This window comes from Carcharhinus amblyrhynchos, chromosome 6, assembly GCF_965287045.1.
Source record: "Carcharhinus amblyrhynchos chromosome 6, sCarAmb.v2.hapA, whole genome shotgun sequence".
NCBI classification, from domain to species: Eukaryota; Metazoa; Chordata; class Chondrichthyes; order Carcharhiniformes; family Carcharhinidae; genus Carcharhinus; species Carcharhinus amblyrhynchos.
In genome coordinates, this window is record NC_137329.1 from 19,760,990 (window position 1) to 19,778,300 (window position 17,311).

At 42.1% G+C, this 17,311-nt stretch overlaps 1 protein-coding gene across 2 annotated transcripts in view; it reads left to right on the forward strand.

The window, feature by feature from the left end:
- The window catches only part of wt1b (WT1 transcription factor b), a 75,862-nt gene that overhangs the window by 14,851 nt on the left and 43,700 nt on the right, over nucleotides 1-17,311 (forward strand). For both annotated transcript variants that reach the window (XM_080189984.1, XM_080189985.1), the window contains exons 2-3: nucleotides 2,816-2,938; nucleotides 6,559-6,661. In XM_080189984.1, the coding sequence (XP_080046110.1) occupies nucleotides 2,816-2,938; nucleotides 6,559-6,661 (226 nt within the window). The remainder of the gene's footprint in view (nucleotides 1-2,815; nucleotides 2,939-6,558; nucleotides 6,662-17,311) is intronic.

Genomic DNA, 17,311 nt, shown 5'->3' on the forward strand with positions numbered 1-17,311 from the left:
CAGTCAGTTAACAGGTTTTTTTTTAGCGAACCCTGAATAATTTCTAATATACATTTGCATTAAGGAGCGGCGATTACCGATTAATAATCAAGACCATCACAGTCCTCGAACACCGAGCCTGACTGCTTGGAAATCTTGATCTAAGCCCTTTTCATTTTAGCTAACGTTTAGTTATCTCATTCTGGGCATTCTTTCGTTGTCTATAATTGCGATTCTTTCCTTATATTTAAGCTTTATTTGGAGCATTCATTACGAAATTGAATAGAAACTATTCCATTTACATTCCCAACGAATTTTATCCACTGTCCTTTTCTTCCACCTCGTTCAAGTACTCTTCCGTTTTGCTTCGACTTCCTTCCGCCTTTTTGCGGTTTCATGGTTTCCTTCCAGTGACTCATACCTCCCGCTCTTAACATTGTTCCACCCCAAGAGCAAAGTCCACCTTGGCCATCGCTCTCCTCACTTTCCTGACCTCCCTATTTCTGGATCTCCATGTTATTTTTATATTGGAGAGAGGATTGTTCCGTCCTTACCATTATATTGCAGTCGAGCTTGTTAACATGCAGCGTGCAGTACCAGTCTAATATATAAAAATCAGTTTTCTGTTGGTTATGGATGAATTATAGAATTCCTACAGTGCAGAAGGAGTCCATTCGGCCCATCGAGTCTTCGCCGAACACAATCCCCCACCTCGCTATCCCCGTTACCCCTAGCTAGTTCCCCTGACACTAAGGGGCAAACCACCCAACCTGCATATCTTTGAACACGACTACCACAACAGACTTTATGTAACCAAATACATGTGTTTTATAACGCCTCGGGGGAAAAGTCCTTCTCTGCACTGTAGTGCTTTGAGTGGTGGTGATAATAATGTTGTGGCGGCGAATTTAATATTCAGTCTTCAATATTCATGGCCGCTCTTCTGAGTTTAGTATTTCGACATTTAGAAATATTTTACATTTACATTGAATCTTTTGACAAAGATCGCCCCTGAAAATGTGAGTAGGAGTGAAATCTTTAATTAGAATCATAGAATCCATAAAATGTAGAAGGAGGCCATTCAGCCCATCCAGCCTGCACCGACACCCAGGGCTCTCAGCTGTGACAAAGGGTCATCTGGACTCCAAACGTTGGCTCAATTTCTCTCGATGTGGAGATGCCGGCGTTGGACTGGGGTAAACGCAATAAGAAATCTCACAATACCAGGTTAAAGTCCCAACAGGTTTATTTGGTAGCCAGTAGCTTTCGGAGCGTTGCTACTTCGTCAGGTAAGAAAACTCCCATTTACCTGACGAAGGAGCAGCGCTCCGAAAACTAGTGGTTTTTCTACCAAATAAGCCTGTTGGACTTAACCTGGTGTTGTGAGATTTCTTATCCTATTTCTCTCCACAGATGCTGTCAGACCTGCTGAGATTTTCCGGCATTTTTCTGTTTTTGTTCCACACCGGCCTATCCCGTAACCCTCATATATTTGCCCTGCTAGTCCCCCTGACACTAAAGGGCAATTTACCGTGGCCAATCAGCCTAACCCGCACAACTTTGGACTGTGGGAGGAAACCGGAGCACCCGGAGGAAACCCATGCAGACACGGGAGGACGTGTAAATTCCACACAAACGTGCAGATAGAATTAAAAAGTGCCGATTTTAATCTTGCGTGGAGTGCGATAGATTCTGTAGTTCCGTGTAAAATGACTGATAGAGATTCAGCATTCTGTTTCACAGCTCTCACTATTCCCATTGGCTTCAATGGGAGGGATGGAAATGCCCAATCGCGATCTCTCACCTTACTGGGTCTAGTTCTGGCTGAGGGGACATTCAAACCGGTCACCAATCCACACTCAGCTATTTTGCAGTTTTGTCAAAGTTGAACTTGAATTCCTGTTTCCATTCACTGTTTACCCCAGTCCAACGCCGGCATATCCACATCATGACCCCTGGACATAAACCATCCCATGGTTCTGCTGGCACAGTGGCTATCAGCGCTACCCCACACCATCAGGGTCCAATTCCAGCTTCTCCCACCATCTGCTTTAGCTATTTTGGCCCCAAGACCAAAATGCACGTTGGCCTTCGCTCTCCTCGCCTCCCTCTTTCCGGATCCCCTTGTTATTTCAATATTGAAGGGAGGTTTGTTCCGTCCTTACCATTATATTTCAGTCCAGCTAGTTAGCACGCAGCGTGCAATACCAGTCAAATATATAAAGATCCGTTTTCTGTTGGTTAAATATAAACAGTGAATTATAGAATTCCTTCAGTCCTGTGTGGAATCTGCACGTAGCTCCCGTGTCTGCATGGGTTTCCTCCGTGTAATCCGGCTTCTTCCCACAATCCAACGATTTATGGACTCGGTGGATTGGCCATGCAAAATTGCTCCATAGTGTCCCAAGATGAGTGGTCTGGGGGGTTAGTGGGATCATTACGGGCGTTAGAGGAATAAATTCTCTGTTGGAGAGTCGGTGCAGACTCGATGAGGCGAATGGCCTCTTTTCTGCATTATAGGGATTCTATGATTCTAAACCCAGGGAGATGGCTCGAAATTTCGGTCAACATTCCTCCCTCCGCTAAACCCATGAAAACACAGGTCGTTGGGACACGTGTCTCATTCGCTGTTTGTGGGATCTTGCTGCGTGAAAAGAGCTTTTACTAAACATTAGCAATGACGGCACGGTAAAAGGGCTTATTGGCATGGAAAATGGTCTTCCCGAGGATGCGGAAGGCACTATATAAATGCTAGCGGTTTATTTATTAGCATTTAAGGCAATCACTCTATCTTCTTATGCCCTTGCCTGATGCGATTTTTATGTTTTGGTTTCAGGTTACAGCGCTGTGACTTTCGACGGGACTCCGGGTTATGGTCACACTCCCAGCCATCACACACCTCAGTTCTCGAACCACGCCTTCAAACATGAAGACCCCATCAACCAGCAGAACAGTATAGGTAACACTTCAGTACTCCAGACGTCAAAGCAAAGATAATACCGGGTCAAGTGTTTCTCTAGCCTAACAGTTCAGACTACGAATTAACATTTCGCGAAAAATAACCAGGTACCATTTGAGAACCTAACCTTAAAGCAGTTTGGTCCGGGAAATAGCATCGCAATTCTTTGAGGGCTGCTGAGTGTTGGTCAACGTTGTGCAGACATATATCTGAGTCACTACTAGCCAGAATAACAAAACACTCCCAAAAGTGATACAAAATACTGATCAAATGTACTCCAATGCGATTAAACGCACCACTTAAGTATTACGCCTTTTCAATATCTTTAGGCTTGTGACATTGGAGGACGGTAGCACCAGACTTATTGACCACCTCGCTTGGGCGAGGCTCGTAAAATCCCGTCCGAGGTCTAAAGGAGCAGGGGCGGGCGAGGCGGTAAAATTCCGGCCACGCAGTTTGATGGGCCAGACATAAACTGCCTAATATCGCTGAACATCCACATTTAGTCTATCGCAGGTAGCAGCCCTTGTGGGATCTAAGTACAGAGCGGCAAATGGGTCATGTATTTTAGTTTATGTTTACACCTCTCCAATTACCCCGTGGGGTACTGGCGGCCAGAAGCTCAGTGAACTGTACCTTACTGGAGAAGTTATTTAAGCAGATGAATAGAGCTGAGAGGGAGGAATATCAGGTGTGTTTCTTCGCCATTCATATTCCAATATCCCACTGTGTAATTTCAGGACATGCATTTAGACACTAATGCAATGAACTACCCGGACCTTTCTCAGATTTAACGGCAACAATCCATTTTTAAACAACACTTAGAAGAGTCTCTGTTTATTGTTTATTGACTCTTAATAAACACAGAGACAACCCAACTTAAAATGTTGATTGAATGTTGGAGAAAACAAAAACATTTATTGTGAGTAATTAAGCAGCGACAGCCTGAGCAATTGAACTAGCAGCGGGACCCGATTTATTACCCTGTAGGTTCAATATTTTTTCATGTTGGTTTGAAAACTATCGGGCAAATAGTGAGTGTAGTTGATGTTAAGGCTGCAATAAGTTATTGAACCATCTCTGCAATTAGCTGCTTAAGTGTTCAGGAGAGATTTGTTGATTTTCGAACAGCCCAGACAAGGTCAACTTTGCCGTGTTGGATGATCTGAGTGGGAAGTTGGAATTACACGATTTCACGACGGAACGCGTTTAATCTTTTATCACTGCAACTTGTCGTGGAATTAGTCCCATTAAAAAAAACAGTCCTTAATCCTATAGTCATTTTCACTGTACCGCCGTTTTCACAAAATTGCAGTAGCGAACGTGAATGTTATACATCGTGTTAGCGAGGTCAATTACCCGGTCTCCCCCCCCCACCCCGCAAAGTGATTTGACATAAACTGCAACGTTAATGGTAAAGCAGCGTTATCCCCGGGGGCGGGACCTCACAATACTGGCCGAGGTGTAAAGCGGGTGACTCATGAAAAGTCAAGAGGTAGAGAAGTAGCCAGGGGCTGGGATGATAATAACACGTATCCTGTTTGCCACTCGCTGAATTAAAAAAAATATAATCTTTTATTTTACACCTGTTCTAACCAACCAACTCGACTATCACTGCAGCTGCAGCATGTTTTCGCTCTCGCCCGTGAGAGTTTCTATTTAGTCCCAGCAAGGATAAGACTGCAAACAACCGCGCCTACTATATGTACACGTGAAAGGCATGTACAACAGTGTGTGAGTTACAGGTTCTGTACAACATTGTGTAGCAACACGAGGCTTATACTGGAGTAAACGGGTAGCAACAGTAAATCACCGTATAGGTTTGACTAGATTTCAGAGACGTAACAGGTTCAAAACATACGTTACATATTACCACAAATATTATTCGATATCTTAAACTTCTAGATAGTTTAAAAAAAACGTAAAGCCACATATTTGGGCTGGATCAGTGATTCCCTTGGTCAATGTGATGGAAACTCTTGTGATGAGGTTGCTAAGCACGTTTGTTTGTTCTGAAAATGTGGAAGCACTGCAACCACTTAGTCTGTCTTCCAGCCGGTCTATTAAACAATACAGCAGGGCCTTCGTTACAGTGTCTCTCAAACATGCAACACTTTAATCTTAAATCACAATTAATTTAATAAAGAGGAAAGTTGGCAAGGTCGCTCGTAAGCGAAGCTGCAAAAACAGATCTAATTTCTTAAAGATTTATTAAATGGTATTGGTTTAATGGACGTGCATGGTGACTTTTCGGTAAAATTACATAGCCCGTGCAACGCAGAAATAGATCATTCAGTTTAGTTGGTCCATGTCGGTGTTTGCACGCCCCACGAATCTTCTTCGCCCCAACTTCATCTCACCCCATCAGCATTTCCTTCCGTGTATAATTTTAGACTTTAGTTAAAGTTTGGCGATGGACAAATGTGCCGCTTGCGTTCAAAACTTTTGCGCAACAATCTGAGCAAATGTTATCTTAGAAACTAATCAGATGCAATGCTGTTCAATTCCATCTCCACACTTAAGCGAACTCACTCAAACCCCATTCGCTTAACGGTTCAAATTGGGTCCATATGTGTGCATGTATGTATGTGAAATGCATCATTTTAAAGAAATGTAGTTCCCTAGCATGTGCTAATACTCCGTGCAATGTTGAAATTATGGGAAGCAAAATTAGTGAACAAAATTTACATAGTAAGAAGTCTCACAACACCTGGTTAAAGTCCAACAGGTTTATCTGGAATCACAAGCTTTCAGAGCGCTGCTCCTTCATTCTGGTTGTGAGACTTCTTACTGAGCCCACCCCAGTCCAAGTGCATCCCCATCTTAGGAATATACATAAACATGTGTCAATTAATTTCAGAAAGTCATCTAGACTGATCTGAGGGCCGGACAGTAATTTAACAAGCCCATCTTTAATAAGTTGTCATTTTGTTTTACAATGTTTGGACTGGATATACATATCAAATCGACATGCCAGATCATTAGCAGTTGACTGTGTTAATATTAAAATGAGATCATAAGAAGAAGCCACGGAACCTGTTCCACCATTCAGTAGGATCAGAGGTGATCTGATTGTGGCCTTAATTCTACTTTCCTGCATGTCCCCCATAACTCTTGACTCCTTTGTACAAGTTCAGAAATTTTTATAATTTAGTAGGAGTTTTGAAAAATTACACAGTTGAAGAGCTGGACAGAATCTAAGTAAAGGAGGCTTCTCAAACCTTTATCCTCCACACCTAGCCATCTATGCCAAGAGGTAAAAGGTTAGTCATAATCACAACTATCATTAATTACTTGATAGTCAGTGGCTGTTTTAGTTCTTTGCCTTTGTAAGGGTATATAAAAGTGCATGTGTGTTAATTGAACACCAGGTAAAATACAGTATATTGATTAAACTTAGCAAAGTTTGCTTTAATGATTGTAATGACAATCAAGAATAAAAATGTTATACGTGTGTTAAATCCCACTTGTTCCCAGTAGAATTAATCCCAGTGTCCTGAGGTATCTGGAGCACATCTATGCTATTTTAACAATGACTTCATATCATTGCATTAACAGTTCATGCTTTAAATGGCTAAACAAGTCCATAAATAATTTTTCACCTGTCATTTATTTCACAGGAGAGCAACAGTACACAGTCCCTCCACCAGTGTATGGCTGCCACAACTCTACAGACAGCTGTGCTGGGAGTCAGGCCCTGCTGCTAAGATCCCCATACAACAGGTAACATCTCTGCACTGCGTAATAATTAGCTGGCATTGATGAGAAATATTGGTGGTTTTATTGTTAATGCTGTATATTTTTGGGACGGGGCACACCTCATTTAGGGGCCTTATAATTTGTTGTGGGGCTCCATGATGTGGCAGAAAGTAGTCAGCTGATTACCATAATTTGATCAGTGGGAAAGTAAGTTGGCCAACTGTGCTGTATTGTGTCAGATGCTGTTCACCCATCATCACTATGCTCACTGACCTACATTGGCTTCCAGTTGGACAATGCCTTGATTTTAAAATTCTCGTCAATCTGTTCAAATCCCTCCATGGACCTTTTATCCATCACCCTGCCCACCCCCTCCCCCAACACTCACTTTTCTATAACATGCTCCAGGTCTTTAACCTTCTGAGATTTCTGCATTTCTCCAATTCTGGTCTCTCGCGCATCCCCAATTTTGATCACTCCACCTTGTTGGCTTTGCCTTCAGCTGCCTGGACCAAATGTTTTGAACTAACTCCATAAAACCTCTCCACCTCTCTACCTCTCTCTTTTCCCTGAAGGCATTCCTTAAAATCTGCGTCTTTCACCAAATTCTGATTTGGTAACTGAAACCTTAGTGAAATGTATCTGTGCCAAGATTGAGTGGGCATTTGGATGAAATTACAGGTCTCTATTCTGGCACTGGGAGAGATATTGGCACTCGGTGCTTCACTTGTTTGTGGCCAATACCAAAGTTTGCATGAACTGTGAACTGCTTTGGAATGCTTATGGCTCTGTATAAATGCAAATTATTGTTGTGAACCATCACCTTGTGACACAGCTTCATACATGACAGATAAAAGCTGATCCATCCACAGGGCGGCACAGTGGCACAGCGGTTAGCACTGATGTCTCACGGCGCCATGCACCTGGCTTTGTTTCCCGGCTTAGGTCACTGGCTATGCAAAGTCTGCATGCTCTCCCCACATCTGCATAGGTGTCCTCTGGGTGCTCCGGTTTCCTCCCACAGTCTAAAAGATGTGCTGGTTGGGTGCATTGGCCATGCTAAATTTGCCTTCAGTATATCTGAAAAGGCACTGGAGTGTGGTGGCAAGGGGATTTTCATAGTAACTTCATCGCAGTGTTAATGTAAGCCTACTGTGACACCAGTAAATAAACTTTAAACTTTAAAACTCCCTTCACTTTCAATCCTATCTTGTATGGGGGTATAGTAGCCAGCCCATTCATTTCCCTTTGGATTTTTTCCTTTTAAAGTTGAAAGTTCCATTCAATATTTAGTAAAGACAACTAAATGCTGTTGTTAACCCATTTCCTCCATTTAACCCAATGTTCCCTTACCTTCTGCATTAGTTGTCAGAGTGCAATTGCCTAGCCATTCTAACACTAGTGTTAATCACAAATTCTCCCAGCTGGGTGTTAGCATTTGTGCAGTGAGCAGGAACGTTGTTGGCTTTTGCTAGACTAATCAGAAAAGTCAATTTATTAACCTCTTAAGGGTTGCGAAATGATTTCTACTGCCAACTGAGACTGGCATTTGAACTCCCACTCCTTTCAACTGTGCCCAGAATTCTGCTGTTGGAACATTGTCAAAATAGCCATCATTAGACACTGACAAAATAACTTGCAGAACTGTAACAGAATGTTACAGTCATGGAGTAAATGGTGGAGAGCTGATGGATTAAGAGAAAAGAAGCTCCTTTGTGCTGATAGTGTTGTTGAGTTGATGTAGTTCAATATGACTCATTGATATTTTCCTCTATAATTCATCACTTCAGTTCAAAGTCTTAAGCACAAAATCTGGGATGACATTTCACTCTAGCATGGACTCTTATGCTTACATTTGCAAGAAAACTGACATTTACAGCACCTTGCATTTTATACGCCCTTTCAGGGTCTTAGAATGTTCCATTGAACTTCAGAGTTAATAAAGTAGTTTTGTAATGTAATGTAGGAACCGCAGCAACAAACATCCACACAACAAGCTGCTACAAACTACTGTATGAGAATGACCAAACTATCTGTTTTGCAAATGTTGATTGAGTGATAAATATTCACATAGGACAATGGGAAGAATTTCATTGCTACTCTTCAAAATAACAGTTTGGAATCTTTTAAGGGCAGGCAGGGTGTAACATCTCATCTGAGTAACGGCACTTTTGACTGTGCTGCACTGAACTCATGTACAGCACCAAAATGACAGCCTAGATTTTACTTCCAAACTCCTTGACTGGGACTTGAACTCACGACCATCCAACTAATAGCCGAGATTGCTCTTCACCGAGACTCAGCCAATGGGGCCGCCCAAGGAATTATCTTGCTGCTTAATTGTAATAATGGGTCCGAAAACTTTCATTCTGGCCAACACTAGCTTGGAAGCAACCTCTATGAAATTACACAACAAAAACAGAAAATGCTGGAAAATCTCTGCAGGTCTGACAGCATCAGAGCTGAAAGGTAATTCAGACTCAAAATTTTGACTTTATTCTCTCTTGATGTAGAGATGCCGGCTTTTGACTGGGGTAAACACAGTAAGAAGTCTCACAACACCAGGTTCGAGTCCAACCAGTTTATTTGATAGTAATCTTACAAGCTTTCGGAAACGATGTTTCTTCGTCAGGTTTCTTCAATGTTCCTTCCTGATGAAGGAACACCATTTCCGAAAGCTTGTAAGATTACTATCAAATAAACTGGTTGGACTCTAACCTGGTGTTGTGAGACTCCTTACTTTATTCTCTCTCCACAGACCTGTTGAGATTTCCCAGCTTTTTCTGTTTTTGTTTCAGTTTCCAGAATCTGCAGTACTTTGCCTTTATCGCTGTGATTTTTTTTTGTCCCATTCTAATTAATTTATGCATTTTTTCCTGTTGACTCAACAGCTAGGCAAGATTTCACACACACAAAAAAAGTACATGCTATCTTGTAAAGCAACAAGCAGCTCAAGGCTGTATCATAATCTCAGGGACTGGATGACCCCTGCACACTCCGCTCAAGATTCCCTTTCATAGTTGATGTAGTCTGAACCTCTTGACTGTATTTGTGATTTCCTCTTAGATTTGCAGTTCTAGACTTTTTTTTTCTGAAAGGACATGATTGCAACTTCCGCCAATGCTTGGAATTGTTGCTTGCTGATCATGAAAACATTTCCCCAGATTTTGCAATCCAAGCCAAAATGATGGCAAACGTAAGGGCACTTACAGCTAATGATGTGCAAATTGCCCAGTATGTAGCGAGAAAGTTATAGCCATGAATGGTCAATTGCCACAAGTTGATGACTAATTTATGCTGCTCCATCATTACCTTTGTGAGAACGAGGGCTTGTCCTCAACCTCCTCCCCATGAGTTTCAAGAAATTTTTGTATTTGTATATTAATTGCCCAGAAAACGTATCACAGAAAATTAGGGTTGTAATTTAACTTAATAGCAAGATGTATATTTATGCAATGACAATCAACCTCTCTGGTCAGGAATGATACAATTTAAACTGTGTAGTCTCCTTCCTACAGTTAGTAAGTAGATTGACAATAGAGATTTAATACATTTTAAATTCTGAGCTACTTTGTCTTCTGTCTCTTTTCTTTCTCTTTCCTAAACTAATATTTCTTTCACTCTCTGTATTTTACTTTCTGCATTTGACTCTCATTCACAACATTTCCACCTGATGTGCTGCTTCTTTCTGAATCCTTAAATCTCATTGCTTAAGAAGATGGGCTGCTGAGACCCCCAGGTGTCCTGTGATCATCCAGCAAGTTATGCGGTAAAATGTTTTTATGTTGAAATATGAGAGCAACATGTCTAACTAACTCGGCACAAGCATCGTCTGGGCAGAATCTGACAACTCACAGTAAATGTGTGAAGAATATGCAAATATATAATGAACAATGAATGTTTTCCACAATGCTAAATTCAGCAAAATAAATTAGAAATGGGAAAGGTTAATAAAACACACATACATCCAAAAATACTTTGAATACATGCTCCAGTTTACGTCAAGGGAAGGAGGTAATGATGTAATATAGGAAGGAAAGGAGCTTATCAGGATGGATGATGTGTGGTACTTTATTGACCAAAGGAATCTTGAAGCCAGCATTGGTTGAGAGTGCACAGAATCTATAAATATGATTTGCGATGCAGTCTTGAGCATTAGCATCTCATCTAAGCGCCAGTGAGGGTGACCTTCCACACAGGATACAGACAGTAATACCTGGGCAGCAAGGGAAAATGCGTTTTTGTTATGCTTGCTGTGGATTGTGGCCAAGGGAGAAGTGATGCTGGAAATCACAATGGGGAATTAAAATAAGAATTTATGTCACTGCCTTGCTTTTTTTTGAAAAAAGAAAAAGTGGTAATGTATTGTTGACCTAGTAGAAAAGTTCATACTCAGAAAAAATAGGAGTGCGTTTGCCTGAGGCAATGAATCAAGATCATAACAGCTTGCTGGGTTAATCATATCTCCACTATTTATTCATAATCAAAGTTTCATAGATATTCTGTACTGTTAACAACCTCCCTTCCCTGCACCATTACTTTGAGGAGTTTTGCTGCATTTCACATCAGTGTTTTTTAATGAACTGTTACAGGATTAGGATCAGACTTAGAGATATGCCATTGTCAGGTAACAATATCATTAAAGCTCGGGTTGCATTTGGGAATTAGAGATTTGTTTTACAATCAGATCCGAAGCCAGTTTTTAAAGTTGGTTCATTCCATTACCTTTCTGTGTAAAGTAATGGTCGCAATCAGAGCTTTTACTGGACTTGATTGTTTTGACTGAAAAAAGTACATTCTGCCATGGAAAGGGGTGCCCCATTGTATCTTGGATTGCATAGTATAGGGAATTTGGTACCTATTCGAAGGAGCAAAAAAATTACTGGGTTATGGTAAGAAAGGGAGTGAGAATAATTGGATAGCATTTTCAAAGCACTGGCACAGATATAATGGGCTGAATAGTCTCCTTAAGTGCTGTGTTCACTTGTGCGATGATATGGATGATTCTAATTAACTTAACCTAGTGGATTCAATTGCATTTTCTATGTTTCTATAATATATAGATATCTCACACCTCCTCTCATCCATCAAACACAAACTTAAATGATTTGTGTTTGATGCATTACCACTTTGTTGCTTGGCTGGGCTCAACTAAGATATGCAATATGTCACACTCAGGAAGTCTCTGCCATTCTAAATGGTGTTGGAAAGTGGACAAGAGGAATTTTGGATCGGCCACAATCCTATTAAATGGTGGAGCAGGCTTGAGGGAATGAATAGCCTGTCCCTGTTCCCAATTTCTTATGGTCTTATGGAACAAATCATGATTTGACTCCAGAGTGCTGAAAATAAAAATGAATTTGGTTTGAAACTCAAAATATCACATTTGGACGCAGGATGAGTAGGAATATCTTTCTGCGGAAAGCAGATGGACCAGATTCTGGGGTGGCATTTTGGAATTTTGTATTTGGGATTGCATGGTGCCACAGTGGTTAGCACTCAGAGCATCAGGGACCCAGGTTTGATTATGGGCTTGGGTGACTGTGTGGAGTTTGCACATTTGCCCTGTGTCAGAGTAGGTTTCCTCTGGGTGCTCCGGTTTCCTCCCACAGTCCAAAGATATGTAGATTAGGTGAATTGCCCGAGGCACTCAGATCCCACCCGCGGCTAAGGGAGAATGCAATTCTGTGAGGTGGTAAAATTCTGGCCTTAGTGTCCAAAGATATCTAGATTGGATGGATTGGCCATGGTAAATGTGCAGTGCTATCGTGATAGAGCCTAGTTAAGATGCCCTTTTGGAGAATCAATGCAGAATAGATGGGCCGAATGGCCTCCTTCTGCACTGTACAAATTCTATGATTCTAAGGGGCTTGAGGGGCTGAATGGCCTCCTTAAATGAGACTGAGCAATGAACAATGCAATGCATTAAAGCTGGCACAAACTCCTATCGTGTGCTGTTCAACATGTTTTTATTTCTTTGACAAGAAGTGAAGGGTGTGCAGTAGCCCGGGTTAGAACTCCCTGGTCAGATCATTCTAGCTGTGATGCTGACTCGTGAATTACTGCGGGGTTTAAAAAAAAACAGCCCCGAGAAAGCAGGTCCATGATGAGGGCGTGAATAAATGATGAGTAAATGCAGCAGGTTGATGAGAAAAGGTTAGAGAGCGAGAACAAAAAAAACGCCCCGGTTGAGACTGTGGGGAGACCTGTATAAATGAAGTGTCAAAAAGGAGAGAGGGTGAAGAAAAATCTCCTGCAGCAAATGTATCGGCCTGGCACCTCCCAATGAGAATCAGAGTACTGAAGGAATTAATTACAAGAGCATTACAAGAAGAATTCGTGGAATTGCAAAGCATGTGGCACAGACCAGCACGAGGAGGCAGCTGCTAATGGGGGGGGAAAAACTGCAGGAGAGTTTAATAATTCTCAAAACAGATATGAAGGCAGCATAAAAGAAATGTGGTCAGGATAATGGATAACGCTGTCCAAAAGATACTGATATATATGCGAGGTGGAGTCCTTTTTCTGTTAGCGTCAGATCATTAAAGGTGAACTACAGCAGAGAGAGACACGCACTGAGTTCCAGCTGATCTCTTGTGTTTTCACTTCGAGGAGTGTGTTCTGCTGGAGCTAGGACTGAGACTTCTTTTTAACTAATGATGGAATGGGTAGAGTCCGCGGCTATGAAAATAGCAGGTACTGTTTTCATTCATCACACCTCTGTCGCATTTCTCTTCCTTTGTCAAGCCACACAGAGCGCTCCATCATCCATCACCAGCCACCTTGGAGTTTTCAGTTCACGAGTTGAAAACTATCAGCACTTTTTTTTTCTCTTCTCCACTCACATTTCTCATGGGTTAGTTCATTTGTCCTGCCTCTTCCACATTCCACCATTTTTATGTTAGCCCCCGTCCCTCCTCAACGGTGGATTCCTCTAACAGATTATATTTTTCCTCTCTCTCTGTTAAGCACCAGCCATCAATCCTGGGCGGGGGGAATATTTATTTTTAAAAAGTGAAAGTGGGTCTGTCGACAAGCTGCAGTGTTGTACGCCGTGGTTTGTCCCTTGGGCCTCCCAACAGGGCGAATTAAACCAGCCATAAAAATAAGAGTTAAAGAGCTCTTTTCAGCTTCCCTCTTCCAGCTGATAAGACGGACAGGGTGGCACAGTGGTTAGCATTGCTGCCTCACTTGTGCTACCAAATAAACCTGTTGGACTTTAACCTGGTGTTGTGAGACTTCTTACTGTGTTTATTCCAGTCCAACGCCGGCATCTCCACATCATCACAGTGTTAAGGACATGGGTTCAATTCCCCGCTTGGGTCACTGTCTGTGTAGAGACTGCACGTTCTTCCTGCATGGGTTTCCTCTGGGTGCTCCAGTTTCCCCCAAAGGTCGTGCTGATTAGGTGCATTGGCCATGCTAAATTCCTCCTCAGTGTAGCCAAACAGGTGCCAGAGTGTGGCAACTAGGGGATTTTCACAGTAACTTTATTGCAGTGTTAATGTACGCCTACCTGTGACACTAATAAAATAATTCTGAAGCATCATCACTATTGTAATTTGGGAAATGTGGTAACCCATTTGCCCACAGCAAACTCCCACAAACAGCAAATGGGGCCATTTAGACCCCAAAACTTAACTTGGTTTCTCTCTCCACAGATGCTGCCAGACCTGCTGCGTTTATCCAGCATTTTCTGTTTTTATTTTCAGCATCCTGCAATATTTTCTTTTTCATATGATTTTGCCCAGATAATTGGATTTTTTTTCCTGATGTTGATTGGGGGATAAATATTGACCAAGACACTGGAGATAATAAAACATTGCAGTGGGATCTTGAGGGGAGCGGTGGCTGGGGGTGGGGTGGGGGGGAGAACTGACAACATCTCAGTTCAGCATCTCGTCTAACCTGGAAAGCTGCAACTCTAAGAATGCAGTTCTCTCTCTCTCTCAGTACCACACTGAAATCTCAGCGTTATTTTTGAGCTCAAGTTTTTAGCGTTGGTCTTGAACCCGCAGATTTCCAATAGTAACACACTGGGGATTTGCACAAAATATCTTGCAGTTGCAGGGTTAAATCAGAGGAATTTATAGGCATCCTTCTTTATTTTGTGACTTCAAAATGGGTCCAGGAGAATGGAATAGTCTTGAGATTTGGATACAAGTTGCCATAATAAGCACCCCCCCCACCTCATTTCCCACCCAGTCCCCCATTCCCCCCTCCCCTCCCCCCATCCCCCCAGATGCAAAGTTAAACTCCTAATATTCTGACCAAGCCTCAGACTCACAACTCCTGGTCTCATTTTTCTCCTCGACACTATTCCCCCCCACCCCCGCCACCCCCCATGTGTTTTCTCAGTAAAGTTGACAGTTCAGCAACCAATTCTGTTGAATGATGAGATTTTGTGCCATGGGTCCGTACCCACGAGGAATTGGGTACAGACAGGCAAAAAAATTCATCTGACTCTAAGAGAGAGAGAGAAAAATGTTATCCCTTTAGTTTTGAATGCAAAGCTGAAAGAACAATGTTGAAACTGACTGAATTCTCAATGTTTTCTCATATCAAGTTGCAAAAGGTGATATAAACTTGATTAACCAGCTGCTGGTTGGCCTCGACATTCTTTTCCCATTTCAATTCTAGTCAACAGTCTACATTACTATTTACTGCACATTCCCACTGCTTGTTTTCTTTAGACCCATATGTAACCCCATGTTCTTTTCTTGCATAAATCAATACATGTCAGGCTCATTTGCTTTGACAATGTGGTACCTTAGCTAAATAGGTAGCACTCTTCACTTCCAGTCAGAAGGTACATGATGGGTTCAAGCCCTACATCTGACACAAAGTAGGGGTGGCATGATGGCATTGGGGTGGCATGTGGCACAGTGGTTGGCATTGCTGCCTCACAGTGCCAGGGACCCAGGTTTGATTCCCGGCTTGCGTCACTGTCTGTGCGGAGTCTGCACATTCTCCCTGTGTCTGCGTGGGTTTCCTTCGAGTGCTGAGGTTTCCTCTCACAGTTCGAAAATGCTGGTTAGGTGCATTAGCCTGCAAAATTCTCCCTCAGCGTACCCAGACAGGCACCGGAATGTGGCGACTAGGGGATTTTCATAGTAACTTCGTTGCAGTGTTAATGTAAACCTACTTGTGACACTAATGCATAAACTTCAAATTTTAAAACTAGCCGACTCTCCGAGTTTAAGGCTGAAGGAGGGCTACATTGTCAGAGATGCTGTCTTTTGATGAATTTGTTAAGTTGAAATCCCTGTCTGCCCTCTCAGACATAAAAGATCCCACAGCACTATTTTAACAAAGAGCAAGGGAGTTGTTGCATGTCCAACATCTATCCCTCAGCTAACATCACTGAAAACATGACCTGGTCATTCATTGTATTGCTGTTTGTGGGAGCTTGCTATGCAAAAATTGGCTGCTGAATTTCTTACATTGCAACAGTGATGTACTTCATCGGCTGACAAGCAGTTTGGGACATCTTGGGGTCATGAAAGTCATAATACTAATCCTTTCTTTAAGGCATGAGCAAATCATTGCACCATGTTTTTTCTGTGAAACTTTATCCATGACTTTATGACACATCAGAAGACTTTGATCAGTGGTGGTTTTGGTAGGCTACTATGCTCCACACTGAAGCTCTTCCCCCAAAATATATCTTCTTCATAAGCAGACAAAGAGGCAGACAGACGACACACGCGTGCACACACACACTCGCACGCATTGACAGCGTGACTGCATTAACTCCAGTTGCCTTTTAAAAACATGTCAGCCAAAAAAAAAGCTCTATTTTTCAAAACTACTGGGTTCATACCCAAGAGTTCTCAATGTAATGTTAGACACTGTTATGTCTGTTCTGTAAAAAAGAAGTACATCAACCTTGACACAGTTCCAAGATATAAAATAAAGGAAGAGGTCATCTCTGGGGAACTGTGAGAAAATTGGACATGATACAGTATTAACATTTCGCAACACAAGACTAAATGTGCTCCAAGAATCTACAAACATTCCCAAACAGCGTTTTACTTCCCCCGTACCCCCCCTTTAAAGAATTTAATCTTTTGCGAGTTACATTGTGACAGAAGAGTTGAAAATAAGCTGAGCAATCTGCGGCAAATATAATTCCACAGTTTCTTCAGGCCAATAACGAGGATCCAGTGGAAAATTAGTTCTAGACATATCCTCATCACCGAGAAGTGAAGCCAAGGTATTTAGTTGGCTTCTTAAACCGATGGTTAAAATGTACGGTGCGCCGCCACCGCTGCTCGTTACTAAGGTCACTCTCTCTGAAGGAGTGATGATGTGTTTATTAAAGGTTTTCTTTGGCGTGTTAATCAGAGAACCATCGCTGAAGGCAATCTCCCAACCCAGAGGAAAAGTGTTGCAAAAACAGAATGACTGTAATTGCATTTTATGAGCAATGTATCCTATCGTATTTGGCAGACCCGCAGGAAAAATGCAATTCCCTTTCTGCCGAGTGCAGGAGCATGTCCACCAGATGTCAACAAGTTTTGTATTTTAGTCCATCTGGAGGACATCATCCTGGGTTGACGGGTACACAATGGACTTCTGTTGGTGGACTTACAGCCTCACCAGGAAGATGAGTCATTTCAGCCTACGTATGCTGACTAACAAACATTGTTAGCGTTCAGGAAAGTTATTTGA